Genomic DNA, 27,180 nt, shown 5'->3' on the forward strand with positions numbered 1-27,180 from the left:
AGTCACCAGATCCTGGAAAGGCCCAAACACATTAAATCAAGTAACACTTTAAATCAAGGTCACAATATTAACCATTAACTAGTTTCTTATAAGCATGCTTTGTGGAGCATACTGGCTGCTGGCTTATTATTCATTATTGAGCACTAACTGTATTAGTATACTCTATATGACCATAGTCTAGCTATACGTCTAAAGTCTAATAGGCCATTAAGAGTTTGCCCTCAAAAACCTCCGTATTACTGCTCATTGATAGTAAGTTAGGAAGGTATTAAGATCATACAGTAATCCATGTTCAACAACTTCCTAACGTATTATCAATAAGCTGTAATTAGGAGGGTATTGAGAGCAAACTCTTAGTTGATGGCCTATTAGCTATAGACTATGGTCATGTAGAATAAGGTACTAGCACTTCATACTGACTAAGCAGATTAGCATGCTATACTAGTTAATTGGTGAATATTGTGACGTTAATTTAAAGTGTAACCTAATGTTTTATTTAAAGTTTACTTATGACCTGAAATCTTAATGTTGATTTCAAGTGGCACATTGAATCTAATATGTAGGTATTGCCAAACATAATTACTTCAACACAGACTTTTTTCATTGATGAAAAGAGTAACATTAAACATGTTTAACAGATGTTCTTAGTTTTTTCTGTTGTTGTTTCAGATATGTTTTTTTTAGCACTAAACATTTTCTTGACTGAAGCCTAAACATTTCCGGACATATTACCCAATTCACTCAGAAGTCTTTGTATCTTCATTCTGCCCTTTTCATGCTCATTCATACAGGGTTGTTTTTTTTTCAGGTTGCGGGCTTTCCTACCCCATTCCTTGAACACTAATGTACACACAAAGAGAGATAAACAAAACAAGGAAAAAAGGAGGAATCAATAGGCTGACCTAAATGAATCTTTATGAGGTACACCTTATCCTATATATTTGACATGTCTCTTTAACATTTTTACATTTGCAAAAATATAAAATGGAGAATTTAGGTTGAAGGTTGAAAAATAGGGTGATCATAATTCTACTGAATTATAATCATTTTGATGTGAAATAAAACATGTAAGCAGGTTTGGTGATGCAACGCATTTAAATCCAGAGTGAATCTTTCTGTCAATTAAACGACAACACATTTTGCATGACGCGTTAATGATCAACATTTATTTATATAATCACGCTTTACAAAACGTCGACATTTCGCTTTTCAAATATGCCGCTTGTGGCGTCACCGCGGTGCGCCTCTTCAGCGCTACAATGAGAGCTGATGAGGCGCGGAGCACTTGCCTGTGTTGACACTGGACCGATATGCGGCGATGCTCTTGCGTGTGAAAGCGTTTGCAGCGGTCTCTAAGCAGCAGCCACGGAGTGATTTCACCTCGGATGAGAGATTAGGAGCCGCTTGTGGAGGAGGAGAGGGAGGAGGAGAGGGAGGAGGAAGAAGAAGAAGAAGAAGAGGAGAAAACGGGACCAGCATCAGGAGAAAAAAAAACAAAACCCGCTATCTTTTGGTCCATCGCGTCTCCTCGGTGGCAGCTGGCCCATCGACTGCGAGAGGAAGCCGGGGGCTGGATTTGAAATGTCGCAGGGATGTGCTGGTGAGTCGGCTGGTGCTGCACAGCGTGTATACAGTGCACAATAAAAGAAAACAAGCGAATAAGAAACAGCCTTTTTGGTCGAATAAAGAGACATTGAAGGGGGTGTAATGTCGAATAATGTCATTGGCACATTTGCTATTGTTACGATAATAGCAATACATGAGTGCTTTCACAGGCCTGTCGACAGATGCAGATAGGCTAATCACCTGCACTGAAGGCTATCTGTAGCCAAAGGCTTCCAAAAAAAAAGAAGCTTTGAACTCTTCTTTTCTGCCTTAGCAAATACAACACTCTCTATGAACACAAGCTCTTTATAAATTCCGTAGCTCGAAGCTTTCTACATTAAGCTCTGTCGTTTATTTTATCAGGGAGCCATGATATCTAAATGAATACATGTGGTGCAGGCTCCAGCTCTCTTCTAAAAACGTCCCATGGAAATGTCAAAGCTGAAAATAAGCCCTTCTAAAAAAAGATGCAAACATGACGATTTGTTTGTAGCTGCTTGTCATTCCCCAGCTTATTATAGCTTACAGTAGGCTACTACTGAGATAAATCCGCTGCTGCTGCTTATACTCACAAGGGTTTCTTTTTTCATTTTTATAGAGAAATTGATGATGAAAGGAGGAAGAGGAGGAGAGGGTGGAGTGAGCACTTCCTGGTTCGAGATACGTTATAATTAGACCCTTGCTAAACCAGGTACCCTGCATCTAAAGGCTATACACAGTCCAATCGTAAGCAAGTGTATAAGACTCTCATTCTTCCTTTTCCTTTCTCAGTGCAGTCTGTGGTCAGGAGGTGATGGCAGTACTTACTGAGCTTCACCACCACTACAACCCATTCATAAAGATGGACAACCCCCTCCTGCACGCCCGAGTCTGACCTCAGTGCTGCCTCCTTCCCCTCTTCTCCTTTTGCCTCTCCTTGCTCATCCCAACCATCTCCCCCCCCCCCATCTCTCTTCCACAACACTCCATCCATTTCCCCCCACAGTGAATATCCCTGCACCTCTTCTCCAGTCTTTCTTCGTCATGGCGTGCTTTGGCCGCTCTCTGGACTCGCCATGCACACTGGCCCTGCTGGTGGGGTTCCAGTTTGCCTTTGTTCTCTATTTCTCCCTCGGGGGCTTCAGAGGCTTGGTGTCTGTCTTGGTGCACACAACAGAGCCAGAGTTCGATTACTCTCGACCTCATGACGTCTATACCAACCTCAGTCATCTGGGAGTACCGCCTCCCCCACCGCGCAACTCCGGCACTGGACCCCCTGCTACAGCACCACCGCTGAGAGACTGCCAGATCCCCTCCCCACTGCTAGGTGACAGAGCGATGAGTGAAATGTTGCTTTTATATGTATGCCATGTATTTCATGTGTAAAAAGCCCAAGATTATCAGTACCTATTTTTTTAGCACTTTATTTTTCCTGTCCTCCAGTTGGTCCCGTGTCGGTCCATCTTACCTCTCCGCTGTCTTTGGAGGAGATCAGACAGAGAAACCCTTTGGTGTCACCAGGCGGACGCTACAGGCCCCCGGACTGTGATCCCCGCCACCATACAGCGATAGTGGTGCCATATCGGAATCGGCAGACGCACCTCAGAGCCCTCCTCTACCACCTGCACCCCTTTCTGCAAAGACAGCAGATCCACTACAGCATCTATATTGTACAGCAGGTCAGGTCATGTGTGAGTGTGTGTTTTATGTATCAGTGTGCATGGATATTTACAGTAACTACAAAGTAATCGTTCATTTTTTTAGGGGAATTTGTTTTTGCTGAAAAAAAAAATCAATTGTGTGGATGTTATATCAACACATAACCAGCGTAAAGCTAGCGCAATACAGGTTTGTAAAATCTTTAAATATTCCTGGCACATTAGCATTATGTGATCCTGGTGTTACTCCTGTTACAAAACCAATACTGTATAATGATGATACTACTATAACTGCTGTATTACTACATGCGAAATATACTTTACCATGTTTTTCAACAAATAATATATATTTCCAACAAATATGTGCCCCTAGTCTGTCTACAAACCCCCCTATTGAGAAAAGTCCACCCTCTCCATCTTTGCCTGCTCCACTTTTCAGAAATGTGTGCTAAACAGGCCATTTGGAGAATTTCCATTTGTGACATCACAAAGGGCAGTAACCCCTCCCCCAGGTGGGTGACACTCCCACAGCTAGGTGTTTGTTCTGCCCTCTGAGTCTTATTTCTCACCGTAAACAATTGGGCATTGTGCAAGAAAGCCCAAGCAACCCAAGCCCTTCCAGAGGGGGGGCGTGGTCAGACACAGCTCATTTGCATTTAAAGCTACAGACACAGAAACAGCCTGTTCTGAGCAGGGCTGAAATAGAGGGTTTATAGACATGCTAAATGCTAGTACCATATTGGGTTTATCTTTCCAGGATATGACTCTGAGATGCTACTGCAACCAGTAAAAGAAGTGTTTATGTTATGGAATTAGATTCAGGGTACTTGCAGCTTTTAAAAAAAATCAACAGCAATGTGCTTCTCAACAACAGTCCCCCCCCCCCCCCCACACACACACACACACACACACACACCCGTTTTTCACACACTTTTTCACACACTTAGTCTCAGAGACAGGTTTCTAAACATATTAGCAAGTACAAACAAAATGACCTGCAACAGTTGCTGGCTGAAAATGTACAGTAGTACAAATTATGGACAATTGTATGTCTTTATGTCTGTAGCTTGCATCCTCAGGCTACTAAGTAACAATCATCAAGAACCACTAAAACTTGTATGTCATAACAGATCTTAATGTTGTCCCTTAGCCAATCAGACTGGAGTTCTTAACAAACACTGTGTCATTGTAGATGGGTACATTTCTGTGTCTGTGTCTTTCCTCAGTGGGGGAACAGTACTTTTAACCGAGCCAAGCTGCTGAACGTTGGGGTGCGGGAGGCCCTCAAGGATGAAGACTGGAGCTGCATCTTCCTGCATGACGTTGACTTGCTGCCTGAGAACGACCACAACACCTACACCTGCCACAAGCAGTTCCCCACACATCAGTCTGTGGCCATGGACAAGTTCAGATACAGGTAGAAGCCTAGTGTGTTGTGCATGTATGCATGGAAAGACTTTCCCAGAGAGAGTTTTTCTCTGCTGAGACTTGCTTGTAAATTGGCGATTTTGACCCTCTCAGGCTTCCGTACTCACAGTATTTTGGAGGGGTGTCTGCGGTGACACCCGACCAGTACATGAAGATGAATGGTTTCCCTAACCAGTACTGGGGCTGGGGTGGAGAGGATGATGACATCGCTGCCAGGTGAGGATGGTGAAAGGGGCAGCGGTCCATAACCCACATAATGACACAGTGAACTGTGCATGTTTACACGTGTGTTCAGCATCATAACGACGTGCATGAACCATTTCATCCACTCCATTTGCTCAACTCATTCATCTCTTTCTTTAATGTCTACAGTTTCCATGCCACATGTTTTACTTTTCTTTGAATTTCCTTTTGATGTTTTTATAACATCATCTTTCATCTTCACCTCCCCTCCCACTGCTGTGGCCTTGCTGTGTATCTCCCACAGTGGGCTCAGTGAGTATGTTCACGTGGAGTAGCTGACAGAGTTGGGCTGGGTTATGTCTTTCAGAGTTTACAGGCTCATCTCCTTTCTGTGCTGTGGTACCCTGCTTCCACTCTCTTGTGCTCTATGGCTTACAACTTTAAATAAACATCATATACTGGACATTGGTCACAGGATAACTGGGGTTGTATAGCAACACCAGAGATGGAAAGAGGGAACCACAGTGTGTTCCACCGCCTATAGGCCATAAAAGTATGCTATTCTCATACGTCACCCACAATTCTATGTTTCCTTTCTTTATTTCCTGCCTTTAAATGTATCCCTTAGAGACTAGATGTTTTCTTGCTGCAGTTTTGAGTTATAGAACATAGCATGTATAGTAAAGTGCCAGTCTTTGTACATCTAATATTATCCAGACTCTGAGGTTTAGTGTGCCACTTTTATGCCCCTGGATGAGAATATGCTGTTCCTGTTGACCCCTGTTGTGTGCTGTCTGTCCAGAGTACGCCTGTCTGGTATGAAGATCATGCGCCCCCCAGTGGCCATTGGTCATTACAAGATGATCAAGCATAAAGGAGATCGAGGCAATGAGCAAAACCCACGCAGGTATGAATGAAACAGGAAACAAAAGATGTTGCTGGACTATTGGAAAGCATTTAAACTATGTCCCTACACTTTGTACTATCTTATCTGTGTGCCATTAATATTTGTCCTGGCTTCATTCCTGGCGGACAGGAAACAGAGTTATGCTGCCGTCCTCTTCTTATCTCCTTTTCCTTCACAAGATTAGTTTTGACAAAAAAAAATGCTATTTCATTTTTGTAGACACATTGCTTTGTGTTAGGTTAGCATTTTCCTCTGCTCACTCTGTCGAGCCAAAGATTTCTGCTGCCTCAGGCTGCTTTCTCATTTGTTTTCTCATTTAAAAAACATTACATTTTTCCTGCCCATGTTGCACTACCGTAGAAAGATTTTTTTTTATGTCATAAAAACAAGTTCCTGCAAATCCCCTGAAACACCACAAGAAATATATCCTGGTAGTTATGTCTCCAACATAATAAGGACAAAGATTTGTCATTAGTGCAGGAGCACATTATTATATTTAATTGCAAGAGCTATACTGTATATGTTTACATGTTTTTTAAAGTTATATTGTGGGGCAAATTTTCACCTTTATCAGGCAGGACAGCTGAAAAGAGACAGGGACAGAGACAGGAAGTGTTGGGAGGAGAGATTGGGGGATGACGTGCAGTAAAGGGCCGAGGCCTGAATCGGAACCCACGGCCACTGCAACGAGGATTTAAGACTCTGTACATGGGGCGCGCATCATAACAGCAAGGCTATCTGGTGCCCCTCAAGAGGGATATTTTGACATTTTGGGGATACACATTGAGGTTCTGGAGAGAATTTCTGGGCCAAATTGATGCCACTGTAGTGTCTTCATATGGAAACTTGACAGTAAAGTAAGCGGCCTTTGAGGCCTATAGCTTTGGGTCAAGACTTGAAACACAGGGAAACAGCTTGTCTGTCGCTGTCAAAAGCTCACATTTTTCTCTTAAGCAAAAACCCAAATAATGTGTTTACATTATGAGTTAATGTTTTACAGAAGATATGTAATGAAACATTTTCTCTCCAGCCACAGTCATTCCAAACAAAAACTCCAGGTAGTCAATGCGTCTCGCCAGTAAATACTTGTATTTGCAGATTGATTTTTCAACTGTGCTAACATTTCCTGGTTGTAGCTTAATACTGAGCGCACGTACATCAGAGTAGTATCGATCTCTTCATCTGACTCTTTGTTAGAACAGAATTTAAAAAAATCTCCATAATGCTAAATTTTTCTTTTAAAGTTTGACCCTGAAACCTTGAATATTGTATCCATCGTTCTAGATTTGACCTTCTGAAAAGGACCAGACTCAACTGGCGTTCCGACGGCCTCAACTCTCTGACCTACGAGCTCCTCTCCAAAGAGCTGGAGCCTCTATACACAAACATCACGGTAAACATTGGAGACGATCCCCGTCTGCCCCCGGGGAAAGCACCTAGCCCTGGGAAAACAACAACTCCTGTCCACCAACGTAGCATCAGCAGCAAGAGCGGGAGCACAGCCAAACAGGAGCAGAGGCAAGAGAGCAAAAAAGGGGCTGAGGCAGCAAATCTGACCGTGCTCAAGTCTGCTGATGACAAGACAGAACCTGCTCAATCAAAGGCAGCAAATCAAACGACACAGGAGAAGACGGGCGTGATGAAGTAGATTGAGGTGTATAGAATAGGGAATGCATCACATCTGTAGCATGGAGCAGTGCTCTGTTGTGGGACGTGAAAAACACCAGCTTTTTGTGCTCAGTGCAGGTTTTGCGACAGATAAAAATGAAGATGTTACTACATGGTGGGGTGCATTCAAGAACACGACTGAGTCACCTGTTGGTGTTCATCCACTGAATGTGACTCAGGCTCTGCTAACTGACACCAGTCTGCCAGTTGGAGAGAACAATGGTGCAGGACTCAATCGAGTCCACGTAGAGGTCCAACACAAGCTGAATGAAAATGAAACAGCAAACATATAAATCTCTGCTCTTTTCCAGACATCACGACCTGTAAGCAACCCATCTGTTGCCAGCAGAGCTGCGGCTTCATCCAATTTGCTCCCCCGCCCAAAAAAAACAAAAAAAAAAACTGCTGCTGTCAGTCCGTCCCACTCCACGGTGGGTTTGTGTTTCTGTGCCTTCTCTCTTTTAATGCGCATTTTGTAGACTGGTATAGTTGTATTTAGACGCTGATCTGGGGTTCAGTTTTTCTTCTCCTGCGTCGCAGCAAATGTTAGAAAACAGGGAGGCTCAAGCTGATCCTAGACCAGAACAAACGATTTGTTCCAGGACTGCTGTTTTATATTTGCGGGCATCGAGCGCTGACAGAGTCCATAGCTATCAGACTATTCTAGAGTTTATATTTCTATCAAGAGACTTCTTTATTTGTTTACTGATTCGTTTCCTTCCCTTACAGTCTGGTGCCTCTCTCTGTTTAGTTTCTAGACAATCAAATCATATGGTAAGACAACTCTGTATCCAACTGCATAACAAAGTGAGAAGATATTATCGTGACTATCTTGACACCTGCCAGATAAACATAGACGTAGCATGATAGCTGTTGTCTAGCTTGTCTATTGTATCCATACATGGATAGACCTGTGCTTCTGATGTTACGTGCAATTTTATTATTTTCTTTAGAATATAGTCCGATTCGGTAAAAAAAGAGCAAACCTGCAGACAACACTGTCAAATTTGCCAGTTTAAGATCGTGTTTCCAACAATTAAACAATAGTTACGATAACGCACTGTGTATAGAACTAGGTCAGTTAGAAAGCCTGACATCTTCACAACGGGTCTTTCAGTATATTGGGAAAGACCCCAGTGCATCTAACAGCTATGAAGAAGTGTCTGCCTCTCTTTGGTCTGTATCTATTTGCTCGATGAAGCTGTGTGTCTTTAAGGAAAGGGGGCAAGGAAAGAAAGGAAGTGTAAGGCACAGGATGAAATAGTTTTAGGCCTGCCAAATTAGGACTTGCATGTAGGTTCTTTGTGTCAACAAATCAACTACTTTTCTGATGTAAAAGCTACGTCTCTTTAGAGATTCTGTTCGTTTTCCATACAAGCCATGTGGAATGTAATTTTTTTTTTCAGTTTACATACATGTTTATATTTTGTGAAGAGAGCAGGTGAGCTTATTTAGAGCCCAGGGACTTGAATCTATTGAGTTTTAGGATTTCTTGCTGCTATTTGAGTAGGGAAATGGTTAACTCTTTAATGAATCAGCTTGAAATATTCCATATTGTAACACTCATTATCTAGGGTGGAACTGTGTTTAATCCTAATAACAGGTAATGTATTGCTCATGTTTTGAATGTATTTAATTTATTGATTCATGTATTGACTCACTGATGGCGCTAAACACAGACTTCTAGAGTTTTTAGGGGTCTCACTCGTCATCCTCATTTATTCTATATCTCTGTGCTCCTTGTGTTAACATTGTGCCTCATGAAGTTAGCCCACATCACTGAGGGGGATTGAAAGCCTTCTGTTTTTTTTTCTGGGTTACATGAGAGCGCCCTCAAGTGGCTCAGTGTGGCATAGCGCCAGCCGAGAGGCGTGGAGGACTGAATGAAACCGCAGTGTTGTGACTTGAATGTTAAATATTAACGTTGGCCATTCACAGGTTTCAGCCAATCAAAGCTTTGCATTGCTCTGCTTGGAGGGCTTCTTGTGTGCGTAGTATCACATGATTGATCCTGCCAGCTTAAAGGTGTAGAGCAACTCACGGAATTTTACTGGTTAATGGAGCCAAAAGAAAAAAAACTAACCTTATGGGTGTTTTATGAATGGATCTAGTTTTATAGAAGGATTCTATGTTTATATAATATGATCAAAAATATCACCTATACCAAACGATTAGGTTGACACACAGAGATGAAAAGGCCTCATTTCTAATATTTATATGACGTTAGAATATAGTTACATAACAATAGATATTATATCCTCCATTTATCATATTGCCTGTGAAAATGCCTGTATGACATGAAGCAGTGACACTGAAAGTTTTAAAGGATGTTATGTGGATTAATCAGCAAACTATGTGCATACCTGGAGATTGTTCTATATTTAATAAATAGGCTAGTTTTTATAAAGGATGTTTTTCGCATAAGTGATGGAAATATATTCTGTGTAGTTGAATGCAATTTTAGTTAACCGGCTTGGGACTCCTTGGTAAGAATCTTTTATCTGATTTGAATTATATCATGAGAGTTTGGTTTTTTTGTGTCCATAAACACACATTTGAGAAGTGTTGCTGAGAACAGAATGACGAGACGGGTGGGTTGTTTTTGTTCACAGCAAATGAGTCATATCTAATACATGGCATCATTTATAATGGAGGAGGCTGATGTTTGCATCATGCAATGTACCTGTGGTTTTCTTAGGTCGCCTTATTTACTGACCTTGTCCTCAAGATGAAAAAAGTGCGTGTGTGTGTGTGTGTGTGTGTGTGTACTGTACGTGAGTGTGTGTGTGTGTGCCGTGTGTTTGTGAGCCAGGTCATCAAAAAAGGCAAACTATGATTGACAGTGTTGTGACAGAAAGCAAATATGTCTATCAATAAAAACACATAATCAAAACAATTTGTTCCTTCCTACATTTTCTATCAAAACAGATTTATGCAATCACTTAAATCTGGAGCTTCACTGACGCTTAAAGAAACACCGCACTATAAATACATTTAAATACTCACAGTGATGCACTTACTCCCCCACAACACCCCAGGCCTCTTAATGAACCCAAGCTTGAGCATTATGATTAATGCTGCTACAGCTGTAACATTGCAGAGATCAGATGCCCATGCTAGCTGGCAGATTAACAGTCATATATCATCATCAACACATACTGAGCAGTGATCTAAAACAGCACTAACCTGTTACATCACCCTGTGTGTCGCAGGCCTCGCTGTTCTATCAAGAGCAGGATTAAAAAAGTTGGATATGAGATCATACCTATAAATAGACAGTAACCCCCAGCGCTGTATGTTCGATCTGTTTCATAATCTAAAATGCTGCATGACTCACCAGGAGAGGGAAAACAAAAACCAAGGAACTTGGTGGCCAGAAAAGAGGGAGCACCTCATCACCAGTCGCAGTGCAACACCCACACAGACTACAGCCTCAAGTAGAACCATAGAGTAGAAACAGCTGATAACAACAAACCAATAACAGCCTCATATGAACGGATATCATACTATTATTATTCGGTTTCTATTTTTGCTGGCTATACTCACAGGTTTTTCTGTTATTGTTTTCATGATTGCATGGTACTGTATCTTTAAAAAAAAAAAAGAAAAACTAAGTAACTGATTTTAAAAAGTTCCCACACATGAACGTGATGAATGTTAAACACTAAAAACAAAGTGAAACAGTAGCACAATGACTCAAAAGTCATTCAACTCTTAAATGTCCCAATAGTCAACATTAGCTAGCACTGACCACCAAAGCTACTGGCAGCTTATGCTCGCTGATGGCAAGCTCCTGTTTTCTATGATTATACGTTTATGTTGTTTTTTTAAACACATATATAAATATATATTCTCATTTCACATAGTTCCAAACCTATGGTGTCTGATATCCCTTATGGACTTGAATTGTTAATGTATGTTCCTACACAACATGTTTAAACTAAAATAAAAACTGAAAAAGAACATAAATGACATAAACAGTTTTTACTGACAAACCATTGTGGCTTTTTTTTTTGTTGTATCTTTAGACCTATAGTTATGGGACATCCTCGCATCTTGTCCTCTTTTGAAAGTGGTCACCACTGGTCGTCTTCCTGCCGGACGTTCTTTGATGTCACTCTGTGATGGCAGCAGTGACAGGCTAGTTTGCACTTTCCCTCCAGTGGACTGACACACTGGCCTGCTGCAGTGAGCGTGGCAGGCAAGACGCAGAGGGCTGAGGCAGCCGTTAGTCACCTCTTGTTACTGTATGACCTAGGAGACACAGCTGACCCCCCCACACCCTGAGCAATACTTAAGCCTCCTTAACTGACGCACACAAACACATGCAGACGGAATGATATTCTACGAATGGTTGCACACGGATGCTCGTTATAACGGTGGTACTTAGTCACAGAAAGAGAAATAGAGAATGATGAGAAGGTTGTTACTTCATATCATTGTTGTTTCATGTCACATTACATTCTCAAAAATGTACTGCAGCTGTCCCACCAGCTAGGTATTAATTACAAAGACATATTCTAGAGACCGTGCGTGTTGTTGGCATCTATTTCAAAACAAAGAAATATGTCATGCTGGATTACAGGGCAACACGTGTCAAAAAAAGAAACATATTGTGTCGTGAGCTCAAATATTTACCTCACATAAGCTAAAATGTGACTGAAAATAGATCAAAATGCTGTTTGAGGAATCTTTTGTCTGTTATATGGTTTCATTTTTCATGTCCTTGCACAGAAAAACTACAGAAGGAATCTAACATTTCAGGCTCTGCAGTCACTCTCTCAGTGTGAATCACTGCCATGCATCAATGTGAATATCCATGATAGTAGGTCAAAACATTTGGTTATATAACCACTCTTGTGTTCTGCTCTAAAAATCATCAAATCATCTGATATGGGGGAAAAAAAAAAAAAAAAAGATCTGAGAGGATGTATCAAGATCCTGAGGCATCACATGCATGGGGGGCTAAATAATGAGGAGGAAACGGGATCAGCCGTCAGGGTCATCAGAGTTTGGCTCTCGTTCCTGTCTCATCCCACGGCTGCTCAGCTGTTCCTGTCATCCATATTTGCAGCCTCAGTGGACAATTTCCTCAGCCGCGGGCCCTCTCAGTGTTCACAACAACACATAGATCAAGTGAATTAATTCTGCTTTTGTGGCAGCGGGCTGCAGATCTAGGTCACGCAGTCATGGCTCCTTTTTTTGTCACCTCCTAAAGTCATGTCAACATCTTTCTTTCCTCCTACACAATCTGACCTTGACATTCCCAGGTGATTTTCCACAGAGGTGTGTGTGTGTGTGTGTGTGTGTGTGTGTGTGTGTGTGTGTGTGTGTCTGCAAGGGACAGTCTGCTTGTCTGTGCAGGCATTTGTGCCTGTGTTTCTTTGGCTACATGTGTGAGCATGTGTGTAGACATGTGTATACTCATACTATTTGCAGGTAACATAGGTATGGGATGCGCAATGAAAAAAGAAAGATCTACTGTCTATACTTAGGGCTGGCCTGCGGCTATGTGTGCATGTAGGAGACGATAGAGAGCACAGGAGTAGATGTGGGAGGGTGAGAGGAGAGAATGAGAGAAGCAGAGGGAGGATGACAGAGAAGGGAGTAGGGTGGGAGGGAGAGGAGTGGAGAAGAGAAGAGGAGAGGAGAAGGAGAAGGAGGGAGGGAGAGTGCAGCGAGGGGGGGGGGGACTGTGACGCACGCTTATCGTCTCTGCTCGCAGCAGATTGGCTGCTGCTTCTGCCAGTCAGAAGGAGCTGGGAGTCAGGCACTGCTAGGAGAGCAGATTATGAAGCGGAGCTCGACCAGCGGCAGTCTCCTTTCATTGTCTCAATGGCTGCACACGCATTCCTCCTCTGCTCCCTCGCCTTGCTGTCCGCTCTCAGCCGGCCTGGGCTCTCCTTCACAGAGGAAGAGTTGCAGCCGGGACTCACCTATGACGAAGTGCCTGAAATCCTGGACCTAAGGTAAAAATTCTGCTCACAGATAGAGGAGAGGGGTGTAGGGGAGGAGGTGGGGGGGGGAGGGGTAGGGGAAGATGCAGGCAGGGATGCTGGGATGCAGATGTGTTCTCTGAGGGTCTTTCTTTTCTCTTCTTTTCGCTCTTCCCTCTTTTCATCTCACCTTCACGTATGGTGAATGCAGGCAGTGATGGTGTATCAGAGAGAGAGCTGAGCGGGGAGGCTTTGTTTATCTCATTGTTGGGGACTGCATCAGACAGACGCTGCTCATCGATCACGGATGGGGCTGTTGTCTTTATACAGTAGTGTTGGTCTGGCAGGAGGGAGCTGAATAAGGCAGTGGGCCTGCAGGAGAGGAGCAGAGGGAAAGAAGAAAGGAGAGAGGAGAGGGTATGAGGTAAGGTAAACAAGGATGGGACGTGGAGGAGAGAGAGAGAGGATGCATCAGGGATGGTCTGCTGGGGTCTGTTTACTGATGCAGTCATAGAGAGAGAGAGAGAGAGCGAGAGACAGAGACAGAGAAAGGGAGAGAGAGAGGGGGAAGAGAAGGGAATTCTAGCCGGCCATGTCTGCATAATGCACATGCAGTCCTGCAGGTCAAATATGGATAAAATATTCAGCGCTCCAACCTGGAGGGACACACTACAGAGTCACAGGGATCAGACTGAGCAGGATGCCGGGACCTTTGCCTTAGCACCAGGTCATGCCTGCTTACAGAGACATCAGGGCAAAGAGCAGTAATACTGTGCCAAAGCCATGTAAGACTCTTGAAACGGTGCCATGCATGGTGCCTCACACGAGCCTCCATAGGGCAAATGGTTCCAAGCTATAATGTGCTGCAGTAACTGACACAATGGCACTTAATCGTTGCAGCTAGCATGCTTGTTATGGCACTTCCAAGACAGTCACACACTCTGGAGGATGACAGATTATTACTATCATGCTTTCATTGGCTGCACAAACAATCTTATCTGTGGGTAATGCACAGATAGCTTAATGCACCGATTTACAATTCAATATACAAAGTCTCGTAGGATTTCTCTCATTCCAGCTCAGTCTCGTGCTTGTGAAACCTTGACAGATCCCTATCTTAACTTTTAACCGCAGTCACTCAGACACAGATTGGCTACGGTCGTTTCTCATTGGAGACTATATTCCCTGGATGAAACTTTGTACACAACTACGCAACATAACAGTAGCAGTCCCCCAGTCACAGCGCCCTGTTCTCGGTTTTGACACACTCCAAGACGCTGTTATAGAAGAGCAGCCCTTCATTTCAGAGGCCTTGCTGGGTGCACAGCATGCAGAAGGAAAGGTAAAAGATAGTTAGAAGTCTCTAGTGCTAATGGACACATAGTCAGAGCGAGATAATGAAAGGAAGATGTTCGATTACTTTGTTTAAGATTCTTTGGTAACTGTTGTGCATTACTCCGACAAATATGGAACTAGACAAATATTAAAAGCAAAGAGCTCTACAAAACTATTAAATATGGCAGTCAGAAAGAACCAGAAGTTCAGTTATGTATTTCTCTGCCTTAACCCCTCCATTTAGTATCATCCCACTGCTTTCTAGGAAATCTGTTAAAAGTACTTAAATGTCTTTCCAGGAATTTCTCACCAGGTTAAAAACTAGAAGAATGAAAGCTAAATAACACATTTTTATATAACTGTTATAATCTGTCTGGTTGTAATATTTATAAAACTATTCAGGCATAACACATTTCTGCTGATGAATATGAACATGCTCAAAAAAAAAAAAAGTAGAGCCCAGATTAGGAGCCCTTAATCTAAGTTGTCATTTTGGAAATGACCTCTTCAATCATCCGCTTTGAGACCATCACCAGGAAAAGAGGGAAACTACTGGGATGAGATTTCAACGGCTATAGTTTGGAGTTGTTCGCAAATGAAATGTTGATGTTACAGCATGCTTCTTGTTCTTAATATCAAGACTCTGATGACAGCAACAGCAACAACATGGACATTATCCAAAGCTGTTTACAAATGCTGTTATAAGTTGCATGAACATTCAAAAGCCTAGATGGCGAAGAATCAAGGGCCAGGATTACTGGATAACATAGTGACACACATAGCTTTTGATTTGACATTTCAAAACATGTCAGTCAAATAGAATAGGTTCAACAAAAATCTAAAAATGTATATCTCTTTATAAACACAGGACACAGGACTAAATAGCTTTTTAATTAAATTACAGATAAAAAAAAAAAGTTAGGCTAACCTGGTGCAGTCATTTCTCCAACAATAAAACAAGTCAATTAAATATGACGCAATTTCTAGATCTACAAGGAACACAAATCACATTATACCATTAAAGAAAACTGGACACTGACATGCTTACTGAGACTTAATTAAACGAGCTTAAGAACCTCACATCTTTCGATATTAACTCTTTCTGGAGCAACAAAGATCATGTGAAATTTTAAAAATAACAACACTTCATACACTTTAAAAGGTGTTTAGGACCAACAAACTGGATCGCAAGACTCTAGCATGTGTAGTTGTCCTGGTTGTTCAGAAGTTAAACATGACACAGGGTCCTACTGTATGTATATCGTATTGAGTATTTTGTTGGTAGCTTTAAAGGTTGAGCAGTCACAGCATGTTGTCAACATGTGCTTATATTTACCTTAAACCTGTTAAACGGAGACAAAAAGTGTCAAATATAGACACAGCTTAGGTGTCAAGTATTGGATTTCCAGTGGAAGATTGATCAGTAAACCCCTCACAAAGAAAGTTTAGTCAGCAGACAGCTAATATTAGCAATATGAAATGTGTGTGTTGTTTGTTTTAGTTGCAGATAGACAGGTTGTGAAAACAAGTGGGTGAGAGTTGAGAAAAGATCAAGCCAAAGGCAAATAATCATGAGTATAAAAATGTGTACAATTCCCTGTCTGAATGTGGATATGTTAGGGTGCACACAACCCGCACCGATGCATCTGATCTCGGAGGAAAAGAAAGATTCAGACAACTCGAGCACTTGACCCGAGGTCAGACACGCTGAAGATTCACTGGAATGGCAGCGGGGCTCTGAGCTGCATCTTAGTAAACTCCTAGAGCTTAATCTGCACTAATAAATCTATTAATAGGCTAGAACCTGCACAGCGAAGGAGAAGAACATGTTTACCTACCTGGTTGGGGACATAATAATTCAACCAACAGTTCAGTACTTTTGAATAATTAAAATTAGAAGACTTACAGAAAACACCCCAAAATACTGCTCCCATCGATAAATATTACTTTGCATAAGAAGTTCAAACTCTAAATTGTTAAATACTATTATAGCTGGATTTGAAATTTCAAGTAGGAAACACAACATTGTAGTCTGAGACATTATAAGACAAGCACAATGACAATTTCAAGCTCAGACATATAAATTCAATGGGTAATACTCCACATTGAATTAGCTATTTGTGCTCTTGTACAAAAGTCAAATGTGCACAGTAAGCTAAAGGTCCCAAAAAGAAAATGATGATGTCAATAAAGCTTAAAAGGACATCACTATATTTGAGTAGTGGTATGCAGAAGCTTGGACTGAATGATGGTGTTGTACTGAAAGTGTAAGTGCAGGGGCTCAGCACTCAGTGGTAGCAGAGGCGAGGAGGATTTGTTTACAAGTTTAGGGAGCAGGAACCACACCTTCTCTCTGCGCAGCGGCACCGTCACTAATGATGAACAATAGACAACTGTCCACTCACAGACTTAAACAGGGACGTCAAGTGAATATGTATCGATCAAGTGAACATGAATACTATAAATGATTCCCACAAGTTATTATCTAAAACCAGATTGGAAGTATAAGAAGATTATTTGTAATCATAACAGACTAACACTCATCATTATGTATTGAGGATTATCTTGCACTAGTCATTTCTAGAGGTGCTGTTTGCAAATACGTATGTACACATATTTAAGAATATATGCAGTGAGGTAAGCCAAGGAGTGGCTCTGGCATGGCTTTGATTATATAAAGGGCCTGTTCTGCACCCAGGCACCGTGTGACAGGCTGAACCAATGACGGGGCTGCAGCAGTCCTGGGTTGCTGACCTCGCGAAACTGGCACAGGAACAAACGCCTGGGCTTTAGTTAGCACTCACACACTCATGCTCGCACAGACTCCTCTGGCTCCTCTTGGCCAGCTGAGGCCTGGGAAGGTGCAGAGGAAGGAGTGCTTATTCACTGGTGTATGGGATGGGCTGTGGTGCAAATGCAGCTTGTTTTCAATGACACACACACACAGTTGGTAAGCGAAACCTGTAGCACAGTTTACGGTGATTCACAAACATGTAGGTAAATGAAAACAAAAAAAATCTATGTCAAGGGGGGATTCTTTTTAGCCTTTTTGTTGCTATGATATATATATAAGATGTCACATTCCCGCTCAGTTGACAAGTGAGCTCGGTCCAAGTATCTTCCATGCTACTGAGGTTTCAGACGCAACAGCCAGCTGCCAAAGCTGTAGTGCTTTTGCCAGCTACTGTATTTTGAATACAAACACGCTTACCCAGCATTCATCTGGGTAAATGTAAATATTTAGTAAACTGTCATTTTGCTACCTATGAAACAGTCAGTGCAGACATTGCAAAGAGTTCAAAGAAATGTCTGCATGAATGAAATCCTGATTGGAAAGACACAAACACACCCCTGTCGCAGGAAGTCTAAATTAGCCAATTACGACGCTGACCTGGACAGAGACAATGGAATGTAGGTCGGCGTGCCGGTAGACAGGAGATGACGGCATAGACACTCACTTAAGTTGTAAATCCTCCCGCTTCAATTCTACAAACCTCATCATTTATTGTTCAGCTGGAGCTGCATGCACTTTTATTCGGTTTATTGGGAAAACCCTGCTGATTGCTCAACAGCTGTGTGATAGGTGATCAGTCCAAATCAATGGTGTACAATGTGATGAAAGCCTGCATCTACTATTGCATACCATCAGCTTCTCTTACTGCAGAATCTGATACTGTGGATGACTTCATCCTTTTCTAATGCACCTTTTTTTTATTCCCTCAGCTGAGAACATTTTGTACTATTATCCAAAACAAAAAAAATAGCAACATTTCCTATTGCAAATCATCAATGATTGCAAAAAATGTATTGTAGTAACAGCACAACATGAGGGCTATGTTTTCATAGAATCATAAAAGGTCACATCTAAAAATGTGAACGATACAGAACAAACACAAGTCTAGCAAATAAGAAGAAACGGTAAGCTAATTGAATTAAACACTATTAAACTTCTCCATTCAGAGGGCGAAATATACTGTATGGGTGTTCAGGAGTTTACCCTATCTGGAAGGTCGGTTCAAATTAATTAGCACTTGAACTGTCCAGAACACCGTCAGCTTTGACATCATGCCTTAATCCCTTCATCTTGTTCAGGGACTACGCCTCTCCATATTTGGGCTCCAAATGGACCTGGCCTGTGCTTAATCCTAATCCATTTGGCACTAAACTAAATAATATTACCTTGGTGGAAACTGCACCAGATGGGTAGATAACTGCTGCAGGCTGCTGGGACTGATATGTCTGGCAACCTACTCTAAACCTATCAACCCAAGAGACCTCCTGATACCTTAGCATTTGTTCAACGCTGCCAAAGTCTGCTCGCCCCCCCCCCCCCCCCCCCCCCCCATAGGAATGATGAATTCAACTTTTAGATAGTCAGAAAAGACCGCATGGATTATTAATTGCCATCAATTTAAACTCAAATGTAGACAGCTGTGTCACAGATATTGTGCATGGCATCCATAAATGGCACGAATGAACAAGCCAACAATAGAGCCCTTGAGCCAATCAGTGAAAATGTCAGAGTGATTCGTAGTTTAATTTAAATCTGGAAAAAATCCAATCCAACAGTTTGAGATTTGGAGCATGAAAGACAAACAAAAGCCCCCAAATCCCTTCAAAAACTGCAGCTCAACCATCAACGAAACAAGAGCGCAACCTGGCATGACAACAGACTGCACACTTGTAAGGTAGAAGGTAAAGTAGTTATTGGTAGTTTTAAAGCAACTGAGTTTCCATTTTCAGACCTTTATTCCAAAATGTAGGCTGGTATGTATGTGGAATAAAAAATATCTCCAAAATATATATTTTGTAGGAGGTTTCCACTTGTGTTTGTGGGTAGCAACGTGTGAACACAGCTACTGAATTCCTTTTCCGTGCGCTTAAATTGAGCGTGAATGTTAAGGTCATCCTCAGTCCATCTTGTGTATCCTTCCCAAAAAGGCTTTCCTACAATACCACCGCATTTCTATTCAAGTAAATATCACAAACACAAAATCAGTCACAGATGAAGGACTGCACAGACACAGGCTTTTGTTGTGCTGCAGTTCTTAAAATGAATCAAACAAACACACTGAAGAGTAATACACGGCGATGTCTCATAAGGCCGTTATAAGTGGCTATTGTGCGGAGATTAGTGAGCCAACCACCAAGATCATTAAAGATAAGGCAGGACAGTCTGCACAGTCAGAACTCTGGATTGACCACCACAACAAGCAAAACTGGCCATGTCAGCGTCGCTCAGTAAGCCCATTGCTGGCACATTATGTCTCTGATTAGACGGTTAAAAGGATCAGGATTAGCTCAAAGAAGTCTATGCAGAGGTTACTAGTTAGACTGAGAGGATGGCATCTCCTGTAGGGTCACACGTCAAGGAAAAGAAAACAGTCTGTCATCTGTCCCTTGTGCACTATGTAGGTCAGGCCTACATTAAGGATCAGCCATTTAGGAAAAAGCAACACAAGATACAAAGACTGTGTTCCTGCAGTGTAGGCAAGACACACAAACCTGTTTACTGGAAAATTCTGTGGGAAGAGAATAATATGTTTATAGTGTATACTCTGCATCTGTGCAATGTGAAATCCTGTCTCGAATCGATGTATAAGAAATCTTTATGGTTGACATATATGTCAAGAAAATTACACAAAGTTAGTTACATCATAGTATACCAAATTATTTAGTGACTACATATTTTAAATGGCATGTCATTTATGTGCGTGGAATTGAATAACTTAAAGCCTTTAAAGCTTTACCTGTTAACAATGTTTGGTAAACCCTGGTTAAGTTGCACATAAGTGAACTGATGTGTTGTGTAAAATGTGTATGGAGGTTAGCATAATCATTTGACCTATTTTACCAGTTTATGAACATTTTACAAAATATAAGTTATTTGGTTGTGCTTTTTTTTTATGTAGATACTCTGCCAAGCTGTTTTTTTGTTCCTGCGTTTGCAGCAGCTGCATTATTATTAAGAAACTGTCCTCTTAAAGGGAGAAATGCTGTATAAGCATCCTGTACATATTTGAAGGAACCTTCATCCTTTCCCTCGCTCCTGCTATCACAAGACCTCATTGTGTCTTCTCTCTTTTTCCACAGCAAAGTGAACCCCAAACAAGCAACAAGAGTCACATCAAGTAAGTAACAAATGTTGTGTGACACCAGACCTGATTCAATCAAACCTGCCACCATCATTTTGATGTTGACGTGCTGGATAGATGCTCCTGACAACTGCCTTTCACTCTTAATTCTGGAGACAGCTTTTCTATATTTCAATGCAAACAGATTTTGAAGTGTGGTGTGTGTGTGTGTGTGTGTGTGTGTGTGTGTGTGTGTGTGTGTGTATGTGTGTATGTGGCTATATTTATGCCTTTTGACAAAAAGGCGGAAAAATTATGGAGACATTTCTTTAAATATATGATTGCAAAATTACATGTTGCTGGAACAAGATGAAGAGGATTTGTAAACACTGAACAATAGTACCTCAACCAGGAACCAAACTGCTGATGAGTCACTGTGATGACGCAAAACAACTGGAAATAGATAGGAGCCCGAGTAGCGAGGTGTATGCACATTCTGGTTGTGCTTTTGTGTGTGTGTGTGTGTGTGTGTGTGTGTGTGTGTGTGTGTGTGTATGCATGTGTAGATTCAGCTGAACTTCATGACTATGTTGCAATCTGCAATGCAGCACTGCAATCAGATAATCGTACACTGATACAATCTTTTATGGAGCAGTAATGTATGTATGTTTGTGTTTCCAGGTCAAGATGGTGGGTACGGATTACAGAGTGAAGACGTTATTTTGACGCCTGAAGATGAAAACCCTCTCAGGAGAATACTGCAGGTACACCCCCCCCCCCCCTCCCCCCACTAGCTCCAACAGCAGCCCTCTATCTTTATAAACACACACACACACACACACACACACACACTCGACACACACACACTCGACACACACACACACACACACACACACACACACACACACACACACAAACACACACACACACATGGGAGCCCTCTAATACAGAATTCACTTTCTTATGCTGTATCAGCTGATGCATCTATGCACAGTTACATCTGTTTTATAGAGATTAATTTATTCCTTGCAACAACCTCCTTTAAACTACAGTAACAAGGAGCATGATGCCCTCTAATGAGATGTGCCCTTTGAGCACAGAGATTAAAAGCTAGAGGGGCTGTTGTTTACGTTCACATGTAATGCAGTTTAAAATGCACTTTTCAAAAGCTCCAGGGTAAATATGCTCAATTAAAGAAGTTCCGGTGTTTAACAAAGAAAACAACACTGTTCCCTCCTTGTCTGAGATTCAATCGGGGTTGGAACATTTACTCACTACTGACAAATTGCGATGTTAAAGACAAGCTAAGAATAAAAGTGTCTTTTGGGTCACCCTTTTAAATTAATTAAAATAGCATGGTTAAGAGGGAGGTGACCTGGGTTTTGAGTCAAAACAAGCTTGGTTTGGAGCGATGTGGTTTAAATTAAGAGCTGCAATGTAGTACGCACATATCACACTTTTGCATATTGTAGAAGAAAACGTTTGCTTTGTCCTTGCTCAGTAGCTATTTCCTTTAAATTCTGAATGTCTAGACTGCACTCACACAAGTTTACAAGAAGTCCCAAGTTGCCAAAATGAGGTAATAGCTACAATACAACACCCACCATGATACATTTTAGCTGTGGAGCTCAATCTGCAAAACATTTAAGGCACGCATCTGTGCCACATATTCCTTGTTAGTATCAGGCCCCTTAAATGGGGCACAGATTACAAGTATGTCATTGTATAATATTCTGATTGTACTCAAGAGGACAGTAACAGAATGCAAAACTGTTTCTGCTCGCCCGATTGTTTGTTAGCAAACCCCATTTATCTTAATTCCTCCTCTGCTTAAAATCTTTTTTCTTTTCTGTTCACAGCCATTTAAATGGCATCATGCAGGGATGTCTCACAGTAAGAGGAAGCTACTGCAGTCTCTGATGGGGCCTTATGGCCCGCTGAGTGTGTCTTACAATGGGAAAACCTGCATTCTGTTCAAGGCAAAGCGCTTGGCAATCCGGTACAGGAACCATACCTTCATCGACCTGACTGAGAGGGTCTTCAACCCCAACTCACCTGTGGACACTAAAGGCTCCATCTGCACCAAAGAGAAAGCTACGTGAGTAAAACATTTATATATGACATGACAGGAAGGACACATGAAGTGTGCTGGACAAAAGCTGTAACAAGAGGGTTTGATAACAAAAGAATAAATCATTACTGGTTTACATAGAGAACTTCTATGGGTTATTATGTATAATATAGGGCTGTCAACATTGACGTGTGTTGACTCAAGAAAGCTTAATTTGTGATTTTTATTAATGCAAATGAATCATGTATATTTCCTGGTTCATAAGCAAATTAAAACAGAGCCATATTAACCTTAATTATCCTTTAAAAAAACATAAAATTATGGCAAAAATGATGCAGTCAGCAGACAGAAGGAGACCTGCACAGTCGATCTAACAGGTAAAATACTTTATCATGAAGCCTGATGCTCCCCTATCGTTCTGTGGATTATCAATGAACTGCACTGCTGACTCGAGTGTCTCTACCATTAAGCAGCCCTGTTAGAGACAAGTCTCCTCACAGCGCTGCATTATCATAAACTCGCAGGTCACATCTCCCAATCAAATTACAATGGGGCAGTCTGACTTTAAAACTGTCCCATGAAAAGATATTGAACATCTCTGCCATCTGTCAATATCATGTTGCACCATAATGTAACCATTAACTGTCTTTAATTCCCGGTAGGCTAAATGTACAATCGTGTGCTTAAGTTGGACAGTGTTTGGAAACAATTGGCTTAAATTCTACGGAGATGTAGAAGGCTGAGTGGTCCTGTGTTTGCATCCATAATATTACGTAAGAGGCTCTTCTGTACGAGTGGTGATGAGCACGATGAGCTGGATGGGCTCAATTAATTATGGCTGGGTGACAGGGGTGGATTGAAATCTGAGTTGCCACCCCAAAAGTTTAAATATATTTGGGCTCTGTTTCAACAGGCTGCTAGTACTTTTATTATAATAATGTGACACGTTAAGAGTATTTTTTAAATTGTTATTAATGGTGATTACTACGGCCTCTTCTGTAATTAATCACCATTATTTTTAACCTATTGACAGCACTGGTAGAAAGAGTTGTTTTATACATGTCGTTTTGTTTTTTTAACAGGCTTTCATTACGATTTGGTGATGTGGAGGACTTACGAGGTCTAGTAATCAGGTAAAATTCAAATTCAAGTTTATCTTTATTATTTACCTTTGTATTCAAACAATTGAGAAGTTCACTATTGTATCAGAAAGAAGGGTATACTCGTGTGTGGACTGTGTATATATCCCACCTTGTGTCCTCTGCCAGGCTTCAAATGTCAAACACCTTTTACGAGGCAGCTGGTCAAAACTGGTTCACACTAGACAGCGTTCACATCCACTACAACTGGACCCAGGAGGCTACGTTCAACGCCAGCGAGGTCTACGCTCCTGCCACTTCATCCTACCATTGCCAGCACGTCAGCAGCCTGCACAAATATGACACCCTGCTCGTGCCCAGCTCCCACACTGACACATCCGCTAACTGGCACATCACTTTCACTGATTTCCAGGTACATTATTGCACAATGGGCCGCAGCCTTTCTTGTGCACATTCACTGTTGTATCGTAGTGTTTTGTCCACTTTTTTCCAAAAATGTGTGCATGTTTTTGTGTGTTTGCCAGCCATTTTCTTTTGTGTTCCTTCTTTTTGGCTATCTGTCTGTCTGTTTACCGTCTGTTTGGCAGTCTGTCAGTCTGTCTGTGCACTCTGTTTAGCCATCTGCTAGGCTTTCTCAATCTTTCAACCTGCCCTCTGTCTCTGTGCTTGGTAAGCCCAATAAGAGCCAGTTGTCCTCTTTACTTCAGCCTAATCTCATCTTTCCGCTTTCTCTGTGCTCCTCCAGATCCAGGCCTTCAATGTTCAGTCGGATAAGTTTGCGTCGGCCAGTGACTGTGCCACTTTCCTGACGCCGGCCATCCTGATGGGCCTGGTGACATCTTTGATCCTGCTCCTTGTCTTAGCCTACGCCCTACATATGGTGGTACACCTCAAGCACATCGACCGCTATGAGGAGCACAAAGCCACCGTCTACTTTCCCCGCAGTCCGGAGGCCGAATTGCCCGACAAAAACAGCCTGTGAAAGGAAAAATAAGAGCTGGAGGACAACAGGGGGAGAGAGGGAGAGAAAGAAGAAGCTCAGAAGCAAAGCTGAAGGGAGTGCAAGTAATGAAAAGAGGGAAAAAGTATCCTCCACAGAATATATGTTCAAGAAAAAGACAACTTTGCCTGTTCTTTTGAAAAACCGTATAAGTCTTAACTACTTTAAGTAAATGCAGACCTTGGTTGGATACTTTTTCTTCTTTCCTAATTGACCTGCATCTTGGGATCCACATTTCTAATAAGGCCTTTGGATGTTCAAGCTCCTCCCTGAGAAATGTGAATTGTCAAAGGAGGACCGCCCCAGGGCCCTGAAGGGCAACAGTATTTACAGGCCTTTACCCCAGTCAGCCATTAAAACACAAAAGACTAGCACTTGTAGCTAATACAGCTAACATTAGATGCTCCTGATTATATGTATGTATTACACTGCTCTCAAGTGTCAAATTACAAGCTTCCATCACACACATTGTCTTTCCAGCTTTCATTACAGTGTACTTTGTCTAATACCGCTGCAAGAAATATATGCTTCAAACGGCCAACTTTCTAGCTGAAATAGCCGTATTAGCTGCATGCCATAAAAGGCTGGTCTATCTCCCTAGCACAGTGTTTCCTGATGAAAAGGATTACAGAGAGTCTTGCATGAGTTGCAGCTGAAAAAAATGGCACAGAGTAGAAGGAGCTTGGAAAGCTAAGGAGTGTAAGCAAAAACAATTATTGGGAACCACTGGGCTAGCATCTGGCTGGAGTGAATGGACTGACTTGCATTTTCTGGCCCTTCAGAGCCTCTGGCACCACTCACCCCACCCTGAAAAAGACTGCTGCTTGGAACTTAACTGTGAAACGGCCTTTTATGGAGCAGACAGAAAAATGGGGTTCTACAAACTAGCACAACACTGGTTAGTTGCGAAAGCACTGACTAACTATTCAAAGACTTATACAAAGGAACTATGCTGCACTTGACTGCCCTACTGAGGGCATGGCAGGAATGCGGGTCTTGCGATGACTTGTCTCTCTGAGAGTCCAAGCGTTGGGACAAGGGGAGGCAGTGGGTCCTCTATATTCACACCACTGGGTTTGACTGCCAAAGTGAAGCTTCAAAGGAGTTGCCATAAAATATGGTGAGAGACAGAGTGAGACAATGTGAAAATGAGAGCTAACCGTTACAGCTATGTACAAAACAAAAACACATACATGTACAGAAGTGTCACTCTGCGGAGGTCTTTTTTTATATACGATGTAATCATGAAATACTATTAGGTACAGGATGACTATGCTAATCCTCATAACCAAAAGGATATTCAAAGCTGTAGATAACATTAAGATCTCTATACGATCATAGCTGTTTACTATCTTCAAATATTGCACAACTAATAAACATAGGTACAAGTAAGACATTGTGCTATGAGGATTGGTAAAAGTATCAATGCATATGATTTTTTCTACAATGTATTAACGTATTACAATGTCTGTCTATTTGTTTTAACCTGGGCCAGACTATGTCAGCCCAGTCTCATCTAACTGTAAATTACAGTAAAAATTCCTACCATAGAAGGACAATACTATGGAATGCCGTCCACCCATTGGGACTGATAGATGCCATTATTATGCCAGAAGCCACACTAGCAGCAGTAACAGCATCAGTAAGTCATTACTACTGATTAAAACACTCAGCATGACAGTAAATAGATATCTTAACATTCGATATGGCAGTTCTGTCAATCTGTAGCAGTGTGAAATGTGTTCTTTGGTCATAAATGTATCCTACAAACTATGAAATGAGTGGAGGCAGTTTGTCCAAGGACCAACTGATGTAGATTGAACAATAAATGATATTCAGAGGAAAAGCTGTGCTGTGTTTATATTCTAAGAAGTTGTATTGTAGCTACAACATAAAGGAGCACACTAGTCATATACTGTATTTGCAAAGGGTTTCATTTTAGCAATTACAATTAAACCTGTATAAAACCTGCCTAACCAGACCTCATCTGCCAACTCTGTCTCCCCTACTGAGAACCATCTGCTCCCTACTCTCACCTCGCTTTGACCTAATATGTCAGGGCTCCTGGCTAGGACAATTTACCTGCCGGCACCCATCCAGGCAGACAATTTCATGAAAACTTCTTTGCAATCGTCTAAAATTGTTGGCCTTTTCTAAAGCCAGAGCCACAATATTATATATTTTCCAGTCCTAAGATGCTCTCATTTAATCTTTATCCAAGACCCTGAATAGTTTC

The 27,180-nt window shown here is 41.7% G+C and overlaps 2 protein-coding genes across 4 annotated transcripts; both read left to right on the top strand.

Moving 5' to 3' along the window:
* The first annotated feature begins 1,508 nt into the window (after window positions 1–1,508).
* On the top strand, window positions 1,509–9,121 carry b4galt3 (UDP-Gal:betaGlcNAc beta 1,4- galactosyltransferase, polypeptide 3). 3 transcript variants are annotated; one of them, XM_061057424.1, is made up of 8 exons: window positions 1,509–1,600; window positions 2,204–2,296; window positions 2,377–2,911; window positions 3,028–3,275; window positions 4,469–4,659; window positions 4,764–4,886; window positions 5,656–5,760; window positions 7,045–9,121. In XM_061057424.1, exons 3-8 carry the CDS (start codon window positions 2,629–2,631, stop codon window positions 7,406–7,408), a joined length of 1,314 nt encoding a protein of 437 aa, XP_060913407.1. In that variant the 5' UTR covers window positions 1,509–1,600; window positions 2,204–2,296; window positions 2,377–2,628; the 3' UTR covers window positions 7,409–9,121. The 3 variants fall into 3 exon arrangements, with proteins under 3 accessions (XP_060913407.1, XP_060913409.1, XP_060913408.1); XM_061057426.1 differs by having other exon boundaries at window positions 3,028–3,263; XM_061057425.1 differs by lacking the exon at window positions 2,204–2,296.
* A 4,063-nt stretch (window positions 9,122–13,184) lies between these two features.
* On the top strand, window positions 13,185–26,790 carry atp6ap1lb (ATPase H+ transporting accessory protein 1 like b). Its single transcript, XM_061057636.1, has 7 exons — window positions 13,185–13,397; window positions 20,793–20,830; window positions 21,455–21,537; window positions 22,633–22,871; window positions 23,927–23,977; window positions 24,113–24,356; window positions 24,690–26,790. Exons 1-7 carry the CDS (start codon window positions 13,264–13,266, stop codon window positions 24,924–24,926), a joined length of 1,026 nt encoding a protein of 341 aa, XP_060913619.1. The 5' UTR covers window positions 13,185–13,263; the 3' UTR covers window positions 24,927–26,790.
* The last annotated feature ends 390 nt before the right edge of the window (window positions 26,791–27,180 follow it).

The sequence above is a fragment of the Labrus mixtus genome, chromosome 15 (assembly GCF_963584025.1).
Source record: "Labrus mixtus chromosome 15, fLabMix1.1, whole genome shotgun sequence".
In the NCBI taxonomy this organism is placed as follows: Eukaryota; Metazoa; Chordata; class Actinopteri; order Labriformes; family Labridae; genus Labrus; species Labrus mixtus.